The 19852-nt window shown below is 49.8% G+C and overlaps 1 protein-coding gene across 1 annotated transcript; it reads right to left on the reverse strand.

Annotated features, from left to right (window-relative positions):
- Positions 1 to 12509: 12509 nt before the first annotated feature.
- LOC149348849 (uncharacterized) lies at positions 12510 to 18716 on the reverse strand. Its single transcript, XM_089585927.1, has 2 exons — positions 18585 to 18716; positions 12510 to 13235 (listed from the first exon to the last, which is right to left on the reverse strand). Exons 1-2 carry the CDS (start codon positions 18714 to 18716, stop codon positions 13029 to 13031), a joined length of 339 nt encoding a protein of 112 aa, XP_089442053.1. The 3' UTR covers positions 12510 to 13028.
- Positions 18717 to 19852: the final 1136 nt, after the last annotated feature.

The following is a 19852-nucleotide window of genomic DNA, read 5'->3' on the forward strand; positions in this document are numbered from 1 at the left end:
GGTGAAAGCGATTTGTTCGAACACCAACCTCGGCGATGTTGTGATCGATGGCCTGAGCTTTCTCGAGAGCGACAGCCAATTGTTGGCTGAAACCGCGGTGCGGGGCCCGCATCTTAATAATTTGACTCTGTACTTTGGGAAGCATAACTCGTCCTTCCTTCGACACCTGGCGCCAATGGCAGCAACCAGTTACAACCTACTTCGGCTAGAAGTGTTGAATTACTTCGGAGCCTTTCGAGAACTTAGCGCAGTTAAGAAGGCCACAATGCGCAACTCTGGCGTCATCATCCGGGCAGCTCGATTCGTGATGGGAGATGAGACCAACTATTGCGCACGCGCATTGGAGTTGGTGTCGGGACATCGCAAGCTCGTGGAAAAGATTCAAGACAGGTTGGCCGCGAGCTGTGAGGAAGTGAAGGAGATGATAAATGCAGCTATGTCCCGCATCACTACCATGGACCAGTTCATGAGGGCGGCAGAAGTCGTTAAGGAGAAGGTGGAGTGCCGTGCTCGACAAGACCGTGATACGCAGCTGGACGATCTGAACGAGTACTGCTGGTTGAACATCCGGAAATACCTCAAGGTAGCGGACATCTTGGAACCTCCCCTGCTACCTGTCTAGCCGTGTACTCGGACCAAAGCTAGCTGAAGTGTCCAATTTCATGTTTTCTTCTTTTTCTTGTGGGCATTGAGAGGTTATGCCTATGCGTCAAACACTGCGCTTTTTTGTTCGGAAATTTTTATCTGCTTTTATTCTCTTTCATGACGTCATCTAAGTGCTTTAGTGCCTTTTTCTGCCTGCTATTTTTAAAACTAGACGGTCACATTTTTATTCCATCTACTTGTCTTCCTTTGTCATGAGAAATGTGTTCTTTATTGTGTGGTCTTGTGTTTTTGTTTCCATGCTGTGTCATTTCATGTTTTATTACTTGTTAAATATCGCATTTGAACGTGTTGTTTCATTATTTAATGCTGTGTATTTTTCATTTTGTGTTTGTCCCTAATATATATATGCCACTCTCCAATGTTTTTTTTTATTACTGAACTCAACATTGTTACATTGGTTATCAATACTGCTTTCATAAGGGATTTCTCAACAGCTTGCTGGTCTTGAAGCAAGTTGATTAGCAAATTTTCACTGCTGTATGAAATACTGCTGTGTATTCGTATTCATTTTCCTTGCCTAATGTAATGTCTTTGTTTCAACTCCACTCTCCTCTACAACGCTTCGGTGACTGAGGGTGTAAATAAATAGATAAACATTGTCACTGCAAGTAGAAAAGTGATATTAATGAGATCCTGTGCGCCTTGTTGAATATGGTAAGTGAAATTTAATATCTGTGAAGTCACGCGCTGTCTGTCATTTGTCAGTGGTACCGTTGACGACAAAATGTTGCGGGTGCGCCGAAAAGTTATTTCGTAGTAGTGCAACTTTCCCTGAAAACCGCGAATGTATCATTCGCTTGGACGAGTTCCAGCTCAGCTGGGAGCCAATGCGGCAACAATTTGATTTGATACAACTTGATACGCGCAACAACCAAAAACTTTCGACGGCACTTGGGCAACTAAAATCTTGAGAGGCGAAAACCGAGGACTTCACACAGTTGCCGTGGCTATATTGATACCCAAATTATACATCTTTCTTGGGTCTTGGGCATGGGCGTCCGGAGGGGGGGGCAAGGGGGGGCGGCTGCACCCCCCTGGAAAATCACTCACTCTAACCGTGAGTGATGGCCGCACACCAGGGGCGGCGGTGCGCTCAGCAAAAAGAGTAAAAGCGGCCCCGCTTCCAGCTTTGGGTCACATCTGCGAAGTGCCGCGTCCGGGGACGCGTCGTTGCAGACATACAGCGGCACCGGCGAGCATGTGTTTCGAGGCGTCTTGAGATGGGTGCCTGTTTCTTTGATCTCTAGAGAGATAGCCACACGGAGGCAGACAGTGCACAATCCGGCCACCGATGAATTCTTCAGGAGGGAGGGACAAATCAGCCGTGTCCACCCCCGCTTTGTCGGGCTGCTCAAGGGCAAGCAGGCGATGAGTTGGCGCCGCCGCCGCTCGCTGTCTCCTCCAATCCACGGGAGAGCGCAGTTCGGTAGAAGCGCCGCTTTCAGAATCTTCGGCAAAGGGGATTAGCAGTTGCTTTTGTTCACGGCGACGCAGTCTCCAGAGGCGCCCCCACACCAGCGTTCCTTGCATCTTCTCCGGAAGCCAGCGCCTTTGGTCAAGGCAGCCCGATGGCGCCTGCCTGGCTCGCCTGGCTCGCCTGTCACCTCTGGCTGGGCCTCAAATCCCAACAGCGCCCATGTACTGTGCGATGTCAGTGCATGGTAAAGAGACCCAGGTGGTCGACATTATCCGGAACTCTGTACTACTCCGTCCCTCATAGCCTGAGTCGTTTTGGGGCTCTGAACCCCATAAAAACACACAAAACAAATTTTCCGACCGGAGTGGCGAGTGTCCCTTCCCCTCGGAAGTCGCGAGGCGTTCCTTTCACCCCCAAAGTGCTATTAGGAACGACGACAACAAGTCTCGCCGGGTGGCCACCAGCACGCCTGTTTCTACTGTGTATGGCTGCTAGCGACTTGAGGGTGATTGCTTTCGGGCCTGCCGCCATGGACCACAAGCACCGAGAGGACCCAGGTGCCAGCTGACTTCAATTACGGAGTTTGCCCGGTTGGAGTGCAGGAACAAAACCAGACCCCCTTCACAAAGTGCCTGCACGTGTAGAACGCCGCCGCCGCCTCGGGGAGACGAACGTTATCTTCCCCATTTGCCGTGACCGTGCCAGGCAACAAAGGGCCTCGTCTCCGGTTGCTCTTTGGCGTGCCCAAGCACCGCGACAAGCTGGCGGGCCTCATCTCCGACCCAAGCACGAGGAACCACTTTCGGCGTTTTCGTGACCTCGCGTTTGGCCTCGAGCGGCGGGTGGCATTTGATGACCAACAGATGTCGGTGACCCGCAGAAACCTTCGGCTGGCCGGAGGCCATCACCTACCGCCGTCAACGCTACCTCGACGACAACCTTCTTTCCCTCAGACTCCACATGTGAAGGGGGCGTGACCATGAGTGCAGTGTCGTGTGTGTGTGCACAGGTGAAAGCTCTAGGCCCCTCCCACTCCGGCAAGGGCGTCCTCAACCTAGGGACTTTAGGGAACAAGAAGGATATAAAACTCGACAACGGATGCGGCAGAATCGTCTCACTTCTAACCACCAATGTAAAATGTAAATAAACCTATTCTCCTTTCGCCATCTACCTCTTCGCTCAGCGGCACTCCTGTCCTGAACCCTCAACTCCAACAGTGCGTATTCGGGGATACTGCGGCAAGTAGGCCCTTGCATGTGTGCGCGCCTCTGTGTTTGTGCTTCGGTATTTTTAGTGGCCGGTTGTCAACGAAGCTGAGAACAATCAAGACAGCGGACGAGAAAACGACGAGCGGCGAGTAGTGTGTGTGCAAATACTCGACTGTGCGGTTGCGAGAGCAAGATGGAGCGAGGTGTATGAAGCTGCGAGCGTGCATTTATCTTGTAAATAAGTTTTCGTTGTATATATAGTCATTTTTTGTTTTCAACGTACGCATTCAACCGTTTTTTCAATCAATGTGTATATATTTTTAACACTACCAACCCCGAAGAACTCCATAGCCAGCTTTGTCTCGCGCGGTTCCGAATGATGGACATTCGGCGCTTCTTCAAGCGTCAGCGGTTGTCTGACGAAGCGTTATCCAAATGCGCCCCTGCAGATTCTGGTGTGATATGTGACAACGGTGTAGCATTTGAACAGAGTGATGCAAGCTTTTATCACCGGACAGTAGCTGATGTCGTCGACTCCATGGAAGGGACTCTGTCAACAGTGAGTTCAGGTAATGCAGCAGGCCGAGATGATTTCATTTCTCCTTTCTTGGGATTTAAGTCCGGATTTGACCAGAGCGATGCAACCTTTCATCACCGGACAGTAGCCGACGTCGTCGTCTCCATGGAAGGAACTTCACCAGCGAGCTCCGGTCACGCAGTAAGCCGAGACGATTCCCTTTCTCCTTGCTTGGGATCGAAGTCCGGAGACAACATCAAGAAAACAAATAACTTGCCTCAAGAATATGACTTAGGAGAGTTTCTACGCAAACCTAAACTCACTGGCATACCGGACTTTTTGAAGTTACATACGATTTTAAGAAGGATGTAACACCTGGAAAGAGGCCTTTTCGACATCAATGGCTGGGAGATTACGCCCCCTGGCTTGCGTACTCAGCGACAGCGAAAGGCGCTATTTGTCGTTTTTGCGTCATTTTTCCTCCACGTGTTCACCGGGGTACTCAAGGAAGTTTTATCGTGCGCGCTTTCAGTAATTACAGAAAAATGCACGAGGCGTGCAGGGATCACGTAAAATCCCAATGGCACCAGGAGGCAATGACGGCCTCACAGAACTTTATGGATGTGATGAAAGGCAAGCAGCTACCCGTTGTAGAGCAGCTGAACAGAGCACTCCACGCGCAAGTTGAAAGGAACCGTGACAAACTATTTCCAATAGTTTCCACCATTGTCTTTTGCGCGACGCATGACTTGCCAATTCGCGGCAAGCAGTCCGATAGTGGAGTCTTCAATGATCTGCTTGACTTTCGTGTAGAAGCTGGAGATACTCTACTTCAGGAGCACTTCGCTTCTTCTGCTGGCAATGCCAAGTACACTTCTGTCCGCGTCCAGAACGAGATCATCACAATCTGTGGCGACATCCTGAAAGAGCAGATAGTTACCGAAGCTAACAAAGCGTTTGCTTTTTCCGTTCTTGCTGACGAAACTGCAGATATTTCAGGAAAAGAGCAGATGTCTATAGGCGTTCGCTTTATTGACAAGGCGGGAGCCGAAGTGTGCGTTCGAGAGCAGTTTTTGGGATTTGTAGAGCTGGAGCAATTAAACTCCGCTTGCATCGCCGCGGCAATCTTGAAGTTTTTGACGAATGTCGGGCTGATTCTTTCGAACCTCGTTGGACAGGGGTACGATGGATGCTCTACAATGGCTGGAAAAGAAGCTGGAGTGAACAAAATTATACAAAAACAGTTCCCGAAGGCACTATTTTTCCACTGTGCAAGTCACAAACTAAATCTCGTCATCAACGATCTGAACGACGTCTCTGAAATTCGAAACACAATTGGCATAATCAAACAAACCATAAACTTCTTCCGCGAGAGCGTACTCCGGAGAAAATTGGTGCCGAACATTCCGATGCTGTGTGAGACAAGATGGTCTGCAAAATATAAGTCTATTAGGATCTTCTCTCAGCATTAAGTGGCCATAGTCGAAGCACTCGAGGAGCTCGCGTCCACGGAATCATGCTCGAACGCTGCAACTAGACAACGAGCTCACATCCTCTACTGCGCAACAACAAGCTCATCTTTCATCGTCTGCTTGCATATTGTAGCGAAGTACAGCGCTCGGCTCGAACCAGTTACGAACATTCTGCAAGGTGTATCCATGGACTTCCATTCTGTGCATGACCACATCACTGAGCTGCAACGTATTTTTCGCGGCCACCGGACGAACGCTGTAGAGGAGTTCTCTAACATCATGAATGCAGCAAGGGAGGCAGCCAATCACTTAAATGTGGTGATATCTGTGCCAAGACAAGTCTCTCGTCAGGCCCACCGAGACAACTACGGGATTCAGTCGCCGGAGGAATACTACCGTGTGGCAATATATGTGCCGTACTTGGACTCCCTCACTGCTTCTTTAGCTCGGCGCTTTTCTGAAAGCAATGAGAGGAGCTTCAAACTTCTCCAGCTGCATCCATCAAAAATGAAGCACTTGAGCCGTGTTGAGTTCGCTGTTCTCGCCGAAGAACTCCAGTGCTTTTACGGCATCGACAACTTCAAGGAAGAGGCCATCTCTTGGTACGAGATGTGGTGCAACAAAACTGGGGACCCATCAGAAATAACTTACTGTGAGCTTCTACATCAGGCCAAGACATTCTTCCCTGGTGTTGCAAAAGCCATTGAGGTGGCTCTGGCTTTGCCAGTTACTACCTGTACGGTCGAACGCTCCTTCAGTACAATGAGGAGAGTGAAAACGTGGCTACGCTCAATGATGACAAACGACAGACTGGACGGCCTTTGTATGATGAGTGTGCACCGAGAGCGTGTAATGAAGCACAGGAATGAATTTATCACCCGTGTCATCACGCAATTCGCCCAGAAAAATCCGAGGCGTCTACAGTTGCTGTTTACTGACTGACTGTCGTTGCGTGTTTGTGAACATATTGTGCTGTGTGCTGGTCATCAATCTGGGTGTGTCGAGAACCCGTATGCAGCAAGACTGAGCACTCTTCTCCACGAAGTGATAGTATCTTTTTGCATTTTTATTAATTTTAATTGTTTCTTCGTTGATAAACTCCAATGTATCTCTCCTAGCCACGCTTTAATTTGCTGTTTGTAATTTTTCTTTCATGTGTGTATTTTACTTATTTATTTTATTTATTTATAAATAAATAAATTTACTCCGCAAATAGTGCCTTTTTGCTACGAACATAACCCCCCCCCTCCGGCGCCAACAGCCAATGGGGCCCCCCCCCTGCAAAAAATTCTGCGGACGCCCTTGGTCTTGGGTGTTAATTGTGCTTGGTTACACATTTTCCATCTAATTTGACACAAATGCGACGTTTTTCCGACCATTCTGTGACGATTTTCACTATGCCATGACGTCATCATGATCAAAACTGATTTCCACCGAAATGAAACTACTCTACAGTCATCGAATGTTGCTTCTAGGTTAATTTTTTCCTCCTCTATCTGAAGCGACCATTTGTTTTTTTTCTGCTGCCTTTTTTAGTTCCCGAGTTAAAGCGCTGCCAGAGGTGTGACACTCTCTGCTAACGGACGACAGTATGAGCCACTAAAGGCTTCCGCCTTAAAATTTACGTCTCTGACTATGTCGGTTCTACCTACAGTAGATGGTCCTCCCCGAGTTGTTTTCCCTTGTCCTGCGTCTTTTGAACTCGCCATTGTGATTTCACCTACCTGTGACGTCATTTCCTTGGCTGTCACATTACAGCCACACCCTACACATGAATAAGCCTACATGGTAGTAAAGGCAGTATCAGCTGTCCTCTGCGAACTTCCTTTTAGGAACATTCCATGCGGCCCAAGACAACCTTTTTCAGCCAACTCGCATGTCTTATCGAAATGCACTTGCCTAAACTCTGGCGTCGACCAATATGCGAATGGAGGCCACGGTATGCTCAAACTCTGCTGTAAAGTGCAGAAAATAAATGCGGACTGACGCCAGCGATACTACTGCTGCCAGTCCTGTGTTCTAGCCGCCCGTGATCCTTTACAAACTGAGGCAGTTCCTACCACCGTTACTGCGAATTGTTTCAATGCTAGCGAAAATTTTATTCCAAGAATGTATTATTGTCCGTACAAATTGCTGTATAGGTTTCCCATTAGTCTGATGCGGATTCGAATTAGTGTAAGAGAGAGCAGCAGAAACTTAGGTGGGCGGATGGTATTAGGAAGTTTGTGGGGAAACGTTGGCCGCAGCTGGCAAAGGACAGGGTTAATTGGAGACGTGGGAGAGGCCTTTGCCCTGCAGTGGGCGCAGTCAGGCTGATGATGATGAAGAAAAAGCGACATGTGCTGTTTCAAATAAGATCGCTGCGTCTTGCATCTACGAACCCCACCCCGTTGTCCGGCCACCCACACGGAGAGACCATACAACGCCCCCCACCCTCCCCATCCACCGCCGTCCATGAGCTTCTATCCATCCCTCATGCGCACCGCTGCGGTGGGTCAGTGGTTATAGCGCTTGGCTGGGGACCCGAAAGACGCGGGTTCGATCCCGCCCGCGAAGGCCGAATTTCGATGAAGGCGAAGTTCTCGAGGCTCGTGTACTGTGTGATCTCAGTGCACGTTAAAGAACCGCAGGTGGTCGAAATTTCCGGAGCCCTTCTCAACGGCGTCCCTCATAGCCTGAGTCGCTTTGAGACGTTAAATCCCCCCCCCCCCCCCCCAAAAAAAAAATCTTCGCTCATGCCATTATATCAAGCATCCAACTTCCCTCTTTTACACGATGTGCACACGCTTGATGTTCGAAGTTCGTGCTCTCCAATCCCACACTTTCTCCCTAAGACCTCCACAATGAATTCCCTAATGTTCTTTTCTCCCTGAGACTCGCCATAGTAACCGCTAAGTGGATACCTGGCCACGCTGGAATTGCAGGCAATAAGCTGGTACATCAGCTTGCCTATGATGCTCTACACCGGCCACCTACACTCCCATGGTCAAGTCCATCCTTCGGTGAGGAAGCCCTAGCTCTACAAGGAGCAAATCACGCGACACTACTCTCATTTGTGCGAATAAATGCAGACACTTTCTTCCCACGATAAGAATATCTCTCCACCGCTCACACAGTTCCATTCCAGTGACTTTCGTCGTCTATTACACCAAGCGGGCATGTAACTAATGCCCGGAGAACATGCAACGGCTCTACGTCACGCCCCCCCCCCCCCCCCCCGACACTTGCAAGTTTTCTTAGCGAGTGTGAGGAGACTATAGAAAATAAATGCATAAAAAATATTCCGAGCCATGGGGCTGCCACGAGAAGTCGCAATTACGTAATGTGTTCTTTTTCGCGCAGCGAAGTGTTCTAGCTTCAATCTGCCTCTAAGAACGGCACACGCCATTATCACAAAACAACAAAAAAGCATGAATGTTAAAAAATGCAGAAGCAAGAGTTCCATGATTTTCTACTGGGTAACAGCAGAAGATACGTACGTTAACGTGTCATCCTTAATAATGAAATTTCTATTATACAGAGTCAGGTAGCGCTAGCTTAAAATAACGTTTCTCGCGCTCAAAATGCGCAAATCATCGGCGTGTGAACATTACCAAGTAGCTTGGTGCTTCTTGTCATGTCCGGGCGGTAGGCTGTGGCTTTGCCATGCATAAAGGGGTACAGGCAAAGTATTTTGGACGTCAGTTTTTATGCCTTGAAAGGAGCCTACGGAACTAGTCATCACGAAAATGAGCTCCAAACAACAGTGCGCAGCGTTAACAATTACAGACGATATGGTACCGGCAGTTTCGGTCTCTGTCGGCGAAAACGCTGACATGACGTTATGGTCGACCGGCAAGCATTCGTTGTTCCTGGTCTCGCCTCGTCCGCGGACTACGCAGACTTCAGAGACAAAAGCTACAATAAGATTTTTCTTTTAAGGTTTTGGCGGCGGGCTACTGCGTTTCTAGAAATACAATGAGTGTGGCAACATTGGTATTCTCATTTTTTTTAGTGTGGGGCGCTTTTCGGTGAACAGATTAGTGGAACTGGCGTGGAGCCGTATAGCCCGCCATTTTCTTTGTTCTTGTGTAGTTTTATGTTGCGGTACCTGCGTCGTTTCTCGAGGGCGAGAAAAACAGTGGTTTGAAAAAGTTTCCGGGCCAGGAGATCCGTCGCCTGCTTTTTATCTCCACCGTGGGCATGCGAGCTGCTGCCGGGTGATCAGCATCTCATTGGTCACATTACCTTCAGCGGTGCGGTCCATCGTGTGGATTCTGAAGGGCAACTGAAGGGGTTTCTTAATTTCATGAGTTTATAACGGCCGAATGTGTGAAACATGTAGGGAAAGCCTGTGAAATAATTTTGCGATACCATTTGAAATGGTGGCATAATCGCTGAATAAAGTGGTGTCGGCGCTCAGGCTTTTCTGCAGTCCACAGCGACGGGCAGAGGCCCCAATAATGACGATACGAATGACAGCGTAGCGTTTGCAGCCAAGAAACAGGTGTTTCATAACAGAGAAGTAGCGCCATCTAAGGTGAAGCTCACCAAGCATTGTTTGGCGGCATTGGATGACGGACAGCAGCATGCAGGTGAAAGCAGCGGGCATCTGAAATTTCGGCGGTAATCAAGGGCGTCCGCAGAATTTTTTGCAGGGGGGGGGCCCCGTTGGTGCCCCGGGGGGGGGGGGGGGGGGTATGTTCGTAGCAGAAAGGCGCTATTTGCGGAGTAAATTTATTTATTTATATATAAATAAAAATTAAACAAAATGCACACATGAAAGAAAAATTACAAACAGCAAATTAAAGCGCGGCTAGGAGAGGTACATTGGACTTTATCAACGAAGAAACAACTAAAATTAATAAAAATGCAAAAAGATGCTATATCACTTCGTGGAGAAGAGTGCTCAGTCTTGCTGCATACGGGTTCTCGACTCACCCGGATTGATGACCAGCACACAGCACAATATGTTCACAAACACGCAACTACAGTCACTCAGTCAGTCTTCCTTGAACAGCAACTGTAGGCGCCTCGGATTTTTCTGGGCGAATTGCGTAATTACACGTGTGATAAATTCACTTCTGTGCTTCATTACACGCTCTCGGTGCACACTCATCATACACATTGATTGGAAAAACTGTTGAACGCGTACGTTGAAAACAAAAGATGACTATATATACAACGAAAACTTATTTACAAGATAAATGCACGCTCGCAGCTTCATACACCTCGCTCCATCTTGCTTGCGCATCCGCACAGTCGAGCAACCGCACACACACTGCTCTCCGCTCGTCGTTTTCTCGTCCGCTGTCTTGGTTGTTCTCAGCTTCGCTGACAACCGGCCACTAAAAACACCCAAGCACAAACACAGAGGCGCGCACACGTGCAAGGGCTTACTTGCCGCAGTATCCCCGAATGCGCACTTTGGGGGTGAAAGGAACGCCGCGCAACTTCCGAGGGGAAGGGACACTCGCCACTCCAGTCGGAAAATTTGTTTTTGTGTTTTTATGGGGTTCAGAGCCCCAAAACGACTCAGGCTATGAGGGATGGAGTAGTACAGAGTTCCGGGTAATGTCGACCACCTGGGTCTCTTTACCATGCACTGACACGCACAGTACATGGGCGCTGTTGTGATTTGAGGCCCAGCCAGAGGTGACAGGCGAGCCAGGCAGGCACAATCGGGCTGCGTTGACCAAAGGCGCTGGTTTTCGCAGAAGACGCAAAGAACGCTGGTGTGGGGGCGCCTCGGGAGACTGCGTCACCGTGAACAAAAGCAGCTAATCCCCTTTGCCGGAGATTCTGAAAGCGGCGCTTCTACCGAACTGCGCTACCCGTGGATCGGAGGAGACAGCGAGCGGCGGCGGCGCCAACTCATCGCCCGCTTGCCCCTGAGCAGCCCGACAAAGCGGGGGTGGACACGGCTGATTTTACCTTCCCTCCTTAAGAATTCATCGGTGACCGGCGTAACGATAGGCGAAAACAAGATGCCCCGTGCACTGTCTGCCTCCGTGTCGCTATCTCTCTAGAGATCAAAGAAACAGACACCCATCTCAAGGCGGCTCGAAACACATGCTCGCCGGTGCCGCTGTATGTCTGGAACAGGTCGCCCTTCAGTAGAGCTAACGATGGCGTGGTTTGAAAACGGCGGAACGACGCACGCCCGGACGCGGCATTTCGCAGATGTGACCATGCGGGGCTGCTTTTACCCTTTTGACTGAGCGCACCACCGCCCCTGGCGTGCGGCCATCACTCACGGTTCGAGTGAGTGATTTTCCAGGGGGGTGCAGCCGCCCCCCCTTGCCCCCCCCCTCCGGACGCCCATGGCGGTAATGATGTCACTGAGAGTTTTCCCGCATTCTCCAACGCAGTCGAGAGAAGCCTGAACATCATCGCGATTTTAATCTAAGATTATATTACCATTTTAAATGCTAGGGCAAAAATAATTCCCATGCTTTACCTAGAAGCTTCATAGATTCGAAATCTTGAATAACCTCGAATTCTCAAAACATCATTCCAGCTTTTCTTTAAACAGGGTATATGCGCACGGATATGTAGATTCCATTCGCTCTGTCAGAGGCACTTGTAAGGGGAAACCTGGCGTGCGCGAAAGAATTCAACAGGGTACAGGAAGTCACTGAAGAAATGAACACTAGGAGATCCACTGAAGTTATAATTGCATGATTTTCTTTAATAATGTTTTCCAAAGAACAAAATAAGACAGTGTTCAAGAACACACACTCAGAGCGAGTAAATGACACATGTTGAAACAACAGGAAATCTTCTTCAATGGCGGCTGTGTTCACAGTTCTTAACGACGTCGTGAGACACTCGCGCCCAAACATTTTGCAACCCCATAACGATGCGACTACAAAATCGGCACCGCCTTCTCTTTATGCCTTTCCAAGGACACATAAGCATATTTTGCGCCTGATCAGCTGATAACATGCGACAAGATTCTTATGTGTGGGTTCATGGTCTAATAAAAGGTTTCTGAGTTACATTAAAGTTTCAAAAGTACTATGCGATGCTAACGATATCACTATTCGCGGAATAATGAAGATAGAGCGTAACAAAACTAATTTCAAAAATCCTGAACAATAGAATGGTATGAACGTCTGTGGCTTCCGGCTTCCTTAGTGCATGATCGAAGAGAGCCAACAGCTTTGAGGGGCTCTATAAGGGATCTATAAAAGTTCTATAAGGGATCTATAAGGGATCCATACGGGTTCTATAAGGGATCCATACGGGTTCTATAAGGGATCCTTAAGGAGCCGCGGCTAACATTGGGCGATGCATCCGCGAACACGCTTATTGTCTACTATTCAAATAATAGCGCACCTGCTCTTCCCATATAAAAAAAAGAAATGCGATGTTCTCGTGTGCGTTCCGGAAAAAATTAATGCTGCGCCTACGGAAGGCACACGGCGCTGGTTCTCTCGGAGTGCTCAGTTCCTATGCTGTAGTACAAGAAGCGAAGCTAGAACAGTGACTCTGGTAGACGCCACACAATACACGAACAATGTTCTGCTCCCGGAAACTTTCCACAGTTTGATGCAGCACACGCCGTCCCATCAGTAAAACACTAATCATCAACATCATGCACCGAAGATCATCACGTCCGCTGGTGCTACTGAGTACAGCATATATATCACTGGCGACGATGAGCAAATGGTGGTGAAGTCCCTTGTCGACACACGTCTTCTTTCTTCACAGCTTTGTTACTATTTTAAGCGCAGTGGAGGAGGCGCTTTCTTGTGACGTCACAGTTACGGGGTGACCCGGAGGCACAGGCCATACAGCGACGGATTTGTAAACCTGTCCCTAAAGAAGTCCCGTAGATTCATGAGTAGACGCAAGCGGCGGAAGGCGCCGTCAACGGTCAGCTCGACGCATCCGGTCCCGGCGTCGTAGTCGACGTCATAAGCGGCGATGCTGTATGGTGTGGTGAAGTGCGTTTGCCTCAGCTCGCACAGCTGGTGAAAAGGAATAAGACAGAGACGACGTGAGAAGTTTTTTCTACAACATAACGTGGGGAGAGCCATGGAGACCCCATTTGACTGTTCTTATAGATCGAAACAATGATATTAAACATCAAGCATTATGTACACAAAATTGTAGGGGCTAACGAAGAGGGTTCAGCTTAAGTTAAGAATAACGCAGCGAGCTATGGAAAGGAAAATTATAGGTGTAACGTTAAGAGATCGTAAGCGGCCGGAGTGGGTGAGGGAACAAACGTGGGTTAATGACATCTTAGTTGAAATCAAGAGGAAGAAATGGGATTTGGCAGGGCACGTAATGCGAAGGCAAGATAACCGCTGTGGATTCCAAGAGAAGGCAAATGTAGCAGGGGGCGGGAGAAAGTTAGGTGGGCGGAATAGAATTAAGAAGTTTGCGGGGATACGGTGGCCGCAGCTGGCAAACGACAGGGTTAATTGGAGAGGCAACGGAGAGGCCTTTGCCCTGCAGTGGGCGTAGTCAGGCTGATGACAATGATGATGAATGATCGATTCGTGAGGCATTAATCAGCATGGGCCACTACGTGGAATTCGCGAACGCCGGGTAGGGTGTCGTAATTCAACTTATTGCCAAATGTTTGGGGGGATCCCACAAAGTGGATTAGATTTATAATAAGGAATTACTCATTGGCATCCACCCAAGCGCAGCCTTACGGCTACAAAGGAAAGCTATACAGCTTCCACAGACACTTCGTAGTTAACAAAAAATTTGTCTTGGTCCGGGGTTCGAACCTGGCACCACAGCTTCACCGGAGCAGTCATTATACTAAGTGAGCTAACCGGGACTTTTTTTTCTTTATTATGAGCTAGCCGGGACGGCAAGCATGTGGTAGGGCGAGAGTCAACTGATTAATAACTCGAAAAACGAAGTTGGTTAGATGATTAGGGGAATCCCCCAAGGTGGAGCTGATTTGTAATAAAGAGGTAATTACTCATTGGCATCCATCCTAGCGCAGCCATATGGCAGAAAGTATAGAGGAGGCGCGGCATACGGCTACAAAAGATGAATGGCTACAAAGATAGCCGTATGGCTGCGATGCCAAGAAGTAATTACTTCCTTATTACAATTTCATTTATTCTTGACGTACTTTTTGTTTCAGTTTCATTAGCCAGAGGGTGGCCATGATGTCACTGGTAGGGTTGAGCGAGAGTAAGGCACTGTTGAGATCGAACCAGCCAGCACACCTGTTTCCACAGTATATGGCTGCGAGCAACTTCAGTGTGATTACTTTCGGGCCTGCCGCCATGGACCGCCCGGAGAGGACCCAGGTGACAGCTGAATCCACTTACGGAGTTTGGCCGGTCGGAGTGCAGGACTAAAACGAAGGGGCTGAGTTTAAGCAAAACCAGGCCCCCTTTTCGAAGTGCCTGCACGTGTAGAACGCCGCCGCCGCCTCGGGGAGACGAACGTTATCTTCCCCATTTGCCGTGACCGTGCCGGGGAACAAAGGACCTCGTTACCTGTGGCTCTTTGGCGTGCCAAGCACCGCGACCAGCCGGCGGGCATCATCTCCGACCCTCGCGAACTTCTCCAAGCACGAGGAACCACTTTCGGCCTTTTCGTGACCTCGCGTTCCGGCCTCGAGCGGCGAGTGTCATTTGATGAACAACAGATGTCGGTGACCCGCGGGAACCTTTGGCTGGCCGGAAACCACCACCTACCGCAGTCGACGCTGCCTCGACGGAAACCTTCTTTCCCTCAGACTCCACATGTGACGGGGGCGTGACCCTAAGTGCGGTGTTGTGTTTGTGCGCCCAAGTGAAAGCTCTAGGCCCCTCCCACTCCGGCGTGGGCGTCCTCAACCTAGGGACTTTAGGGAACAAGAAGGGTATAAAAGTCGACAACGAATCCGGCAGGAGAGCCTCACTTGAGCCTCACTTCAGCTTCACTTCAGTCTCAATTCTAACCACCATGTTGTAAAAATGTAAATAAACCTATTCTCCTTTCGCCACCTACGAACCTTTTCGCTCAGCGGCACTCCTGTCCTGAACCCTCAACTCCAACAGCACCTAATGCAAGCTACAAAATATTGTCCTTCCAGGAGTCTCACATGATGCATGTTTTTGAAAAGGACACTGCTGTCTGTTTTATTACATACCGAGTTGTGGAAGGGCTCTATGTATTAGTTATTCTACTAATATATTTGTTCATTTTTATCCGACTCAATTGGTTAAGAAAGCCACAAAATTTCATTTTCGGGAGTGGTACCAAGGAGGAGCCGGCCAGAACCAGCACTACTTGACACCAAAAGTTCATGATGTAAAAAAATTGCGAGGACACTTTGGCAACTAAAGTGCTCAAAAGGCGAAAGCCGAGAGTACTATTCCTGACGACTTCCGGTGGTTGTGACGTCACACCGTTCCCCGTGGCTATATCGACGTCCGCGCTATTTCGATGCAATTTCGACATTCTTGCCTATAATTAAAGGGGTCGTGAAATGTTTTCCGAAAATTTTGAACGACGTGTGTATTTGGAATTCTGGCCCTTCATTCTATAGTATACCTTGGTTCGTTTCATCGTCTGGGTTGATTGAATAGCGAAAAAAAGTAAATTTCGGTTTCCCTGCGCTCGTCGCCCTCAACTCACAGCAAACGTCATTTTAAGAAGCCAATCAGAGGCTTCTGTCGTCAACACAACATGGCGGCGTAGCGAGGCCTGTTTAGCCATAGTTGACCGAGGTTACAGCACGCATATTGACTCGAATGTGGCACCACCGTCTGCCCAGAATGGAGTCTGCTAGCTGTCCAGCTGACACATGTGCGAAAACTTGGCCGGCGCGTCCCACCAGTCGCCGCTTGCGAACTGCCGGCTACTGCAAGCAGGGACACGGAGCGGCAAGCATCTTTGCGCCGCTAGACTCATGCCCGGCCCACATCCGGTGTAACTCTTTGCCACCGCACACCAGCGCCTGCGCGCTGCTTGGCTACTGAAGTTCGCACCAGAAACGACAAAAAAGCGATGTTATCAGAAAGACTGCCGGCTGTACTCGGGCGGCGACAAAGCATTCCTGCCCACGTAGCGCGCTTTCGGCAACGGCGCTGGACGCGGGCGCGCCGGGCGACGAACTGCACTGCTCTCTGGCTGCCCTGGTCATCGCTAGGCCTGTTTCGCATCGAAGCCGTGGTGGACAGCGCTTCGGAAGTAGCCTGGTTTATAATAAAATGCCTGCTTTTGGCATCGCTTTACTGTCAACAGCATCGTCTCACAACAAAACATATGGTCATTGTTGCGGTGCGCTCGGCAGAGCGGACGCCAGGCGCGCAAGCTGGACCGTAACGGCCGGGCAGCGGCAGCTGAGCCGCGGGTGTGGCAAGAAATTTGCTCGTATTACGGTTGCTGCTTCTACCAGCTACTCGGCATTGTTCAACGATCCTCAAAAATGACCTATTTTCCACACTTCTTGCTCCCACAGTTTATTATTTAAGTGAAGAAAAATCTTTAGCTCATTTTTATGAGGCCAGCGGACGGGATCCAGGTTTGCCGGCCGGACCTGCAGACTCGATCGGTGTATTTCACATTCGCACCAGAAAAGACAAAACAGCCATGCTATCAGAAAGGCTGCCTGTTATATTCGACCAGTGGCAGCATGCCGAGCTTTCGGCAACGACGCCGCCTGCGGACGCGCCGGGCAATGAACTGCGAGGCTTGCCGGCGGCCCTCGTCGTCGCTAAGCCTACCTGGTTTTGCATCGATACTATCGATACCGCAGCTGAGGGAGCTTCGGAACTGGTCAGCGCTTTAAAAGGTACTACTCTCGTCACCCCTTTAACTGTGAACCTGTCCCATAATAAAATAAAGATATGCTCGATTTCCGCGACGCCAGCGGAGCTAGCAAATGCCAGCTATGCGAGCGGCGACCTGGCAGTAAATAAAGCGGTCATGGGATGAAATTTGCCTGTATCGCCGAATTAATTACTGCCAGCAACTTGGCATCAGCCAACGATCCTCAAAAATGATTCATTTTTGGCATTCATCTATTCCAGTGCTTGTTATGAGCGTGAACAAATAATACTAGCGTGTTTTTCTGACGCCGGCGGCCGGTTCCAGGCTGACAGGCCGGCCCCGAGAAACGCGCCCCCACGTCAATATGACGCTGGCGCTCTGCGCGCTCGCATTCTGCCCCTTGTCAGTGCGACGCGCCGCGTGCGGCCTGTCATTGTCATCGGTTGGGCGCAGGCGGCGAGCTGCTGTCAGTCGTTGTTACGCCGCTCGCAACGGCACGTCGCGCGCCCGGCAAGTAGCAGTCATGCCGAGAGCCCGCGACACCTTTGCCTGCGGGAGCCCCGACCGTGAACCTCCGAACCCGGTCGTGGACTCGAGTCTTCATCTCTATCGCAAGGGGTGGGTTGACTCGCAGCCCCATCTGCAAATTATGCCTAATGCTCTTCACGCTTCTGGAATATATTTTTCTGCAGCAAAGAACAGAAGCGCGGAACCGATGCGCGCCGCGATAGCTGGCTCGTTCGTATCGAATTCATGTAAACAGAGAGTCGTCGAGATGGGCTGAACTTGCTCAGCTCGATTCTCTGACTCAAACCGCCGCTGTCAAGGAACATCACCTAGATAGGTTCACGTAAGCAAGGCTATGTCGAGCCTCTGATACTGAAGCCAAGGAGAATGGAGAAGCAGAACCGAAACCGAAACTGGTCCCAGGTCAGTGATTGATGTATGACCACGCGCTGCAGTTTAACAGAGTGCAATAGACGATATGCGAAATGCGCAGCGCCATCTCTCGGCGCTCCGAGAATTAAGTCCTCCATGTTGATACGGTACAGAAAACGAAAGCGCTGCCCAGCGTTGGGTTAAAACGGCTGCGCTTCGTTTGAAAAGAAAAATGCCGATGCAGTGTTGCGCTTTTTAGTTCCCGAGTTAAACGCGTGTGACACGCTTTGTTAAAGGCCGACAGTATGGACCATTAAAGGCTTCCGCCTTAAAAATGCCACCTCAACACTTCATATTTCGAGTGTCGCTTTCGCTGTTTTCTCGGCCAATTTTTGTTTACAGATTATCTGTTAGGCACAAAGCACAAATGAAGGGCCCAAAATATTGCATTATAAAGCCAGCACCAAAAGGTCTGATAAAGCTGGTCGCCAATCTATTCGAACTATGATTCTACGACAGTTAAGGAAGAAAGAGGTTGGGCAGGTGGTTCTCGGTGACCACAGTGTGAACAAAGGAGGGGAAAAAAGCCTCCGGTGGCGTTCGTCTCTGTCGTGTCCCCAAAAGACTCTCCCGTTCTCCCCGCTCGAGTGGACCTCATGCGAGTCCTCGGCCAATGCTTGCTTATCCGTCGCCGCCGATCTCACTTTTTCTACGAGGCTCAGCTGGGTCTCCAGCACCAGGGTGCGCTCCAGCTGCTTGTCGTAGGAGACCCCGATCTTCGGGCCCAGGTAGTAGGCGTAGTTCCTCTTTATGGCCGCTGTCGCCGCAGTCGTCATACAAACCTATGGTGCCACGGACAGAAGATTAATAAACTGGATATAAATCGTTCAAGACCTACTTCAAAGTAGTATGCAGCAAGAACAGAATGTGGACAGAGGCGAAGCAGTGTGCGTGCGAGCGTGCGTCTCTTCCCTAGCAACCTCTCGCGATCAACCATTAAATTAACTGCCACCTGCCAGGGCGGTTAGTTTGCTCACAATCCGGTGGGTAGGCTGTGACAACTCCACAAAGTCACGTGACCCAGGTTGTCCACCTAGGTTGCTTCTCCGGGGTGGCGGCAGGGCCCACCCTATGCCACCCCATTTATCGCTCACGACGCCGACACCAAATTTTCTGCGTAACGGGGCCTTTGACGTACTCTCGTTAAAACATTTATGCGCGTTTCGGCACCTTGGTGTTGAAAACATGGGAGAAATGCTGAGCTTTTCAGTTCCACTTTCATTTAGCGGCCTTCATAGTGCCGGTTAGGATCACGTGATCTCTAAAGATCGCTCTTGCCTGACTAGTACCAGAGCACCGGCAGGCTATCAGAAGGCGTCACTGTAATGGCTGCCGCCATGGTTAGCAAGACTGTGCGTGCAGTGTGCAAAGAAGCATACGGAGGAGCGATTTCGCTCCGTGGTACGTATTTAAACATTGTTTCAATCGCGTTACTCACGGTGGTGGGCGACACGTCCTGGTCCCCCGGGAAGGTCGTACAGTTCTCGTAGATTTCGTACTTTCCGATGTCTGGAAAATGAGGGTCCGGATACTTGGGCTTGTACCAACGGGCCTTGAGCGTAATGGACACACTCCCCGAACAGCGAAGCTTGTCGGTGACCAAGCTCTTGAGCTGCTCGATCGACTGACTCTGGCGACGGGGTCGGGGATGAGCGTGGAAGAAAGCAGAGGGTAAGTGTCAGACGCTTGCTACACTCTCAACGCGAATCCATCTGTTTGGGAATAAACAGGCGAGTAAGCTGTCCTCTCGCGCACGTTCTTTTAAAGAAGGCAGTGCGCTAGAAGACACTTCACTCCCTTTTTACACCTTTTTGTTTAGAGTGTACTCCCTTTGCCAAAAGTAACCGAGCAACGCGTTTTTGCTTCTCAACCATATAACGGAGCCGTTACGGCACCCCTAAAAACCGAGAGG

Source organism: Amblyomma mixtum, chromosome 4 (genome assembly GCF_055824585.1).
Source record: "Amblyomma mixtum isolate Tamu chromosome 4, ASM5582458v1, whole genome shotgun sequence".
Lineage (NCBI taxonomy): Eukaryota > Metazoa > Arthropoda > Arachnida > Ixodida > Ixodidae > Amblyomma > Amblyomma mixtum.

Excerpts from the sequence above, each read along its gene's own strand:
- LOC149348849 (XM_089585927.1), bottom strand. The coding sequence starts at position 18,716 with ATGACGACTGCGGCGACAGCGGCCATAAAGAGGAACTACGCCTACTAC. Across the intron at positions 13,236-18,584 it reads AGCTGAGCCTCGTAGAAAAA|CTGTGCGAGCTGAGGCAAAC; the intron begins GTGAGATCGGCG and ends CCTTTTCACCAG.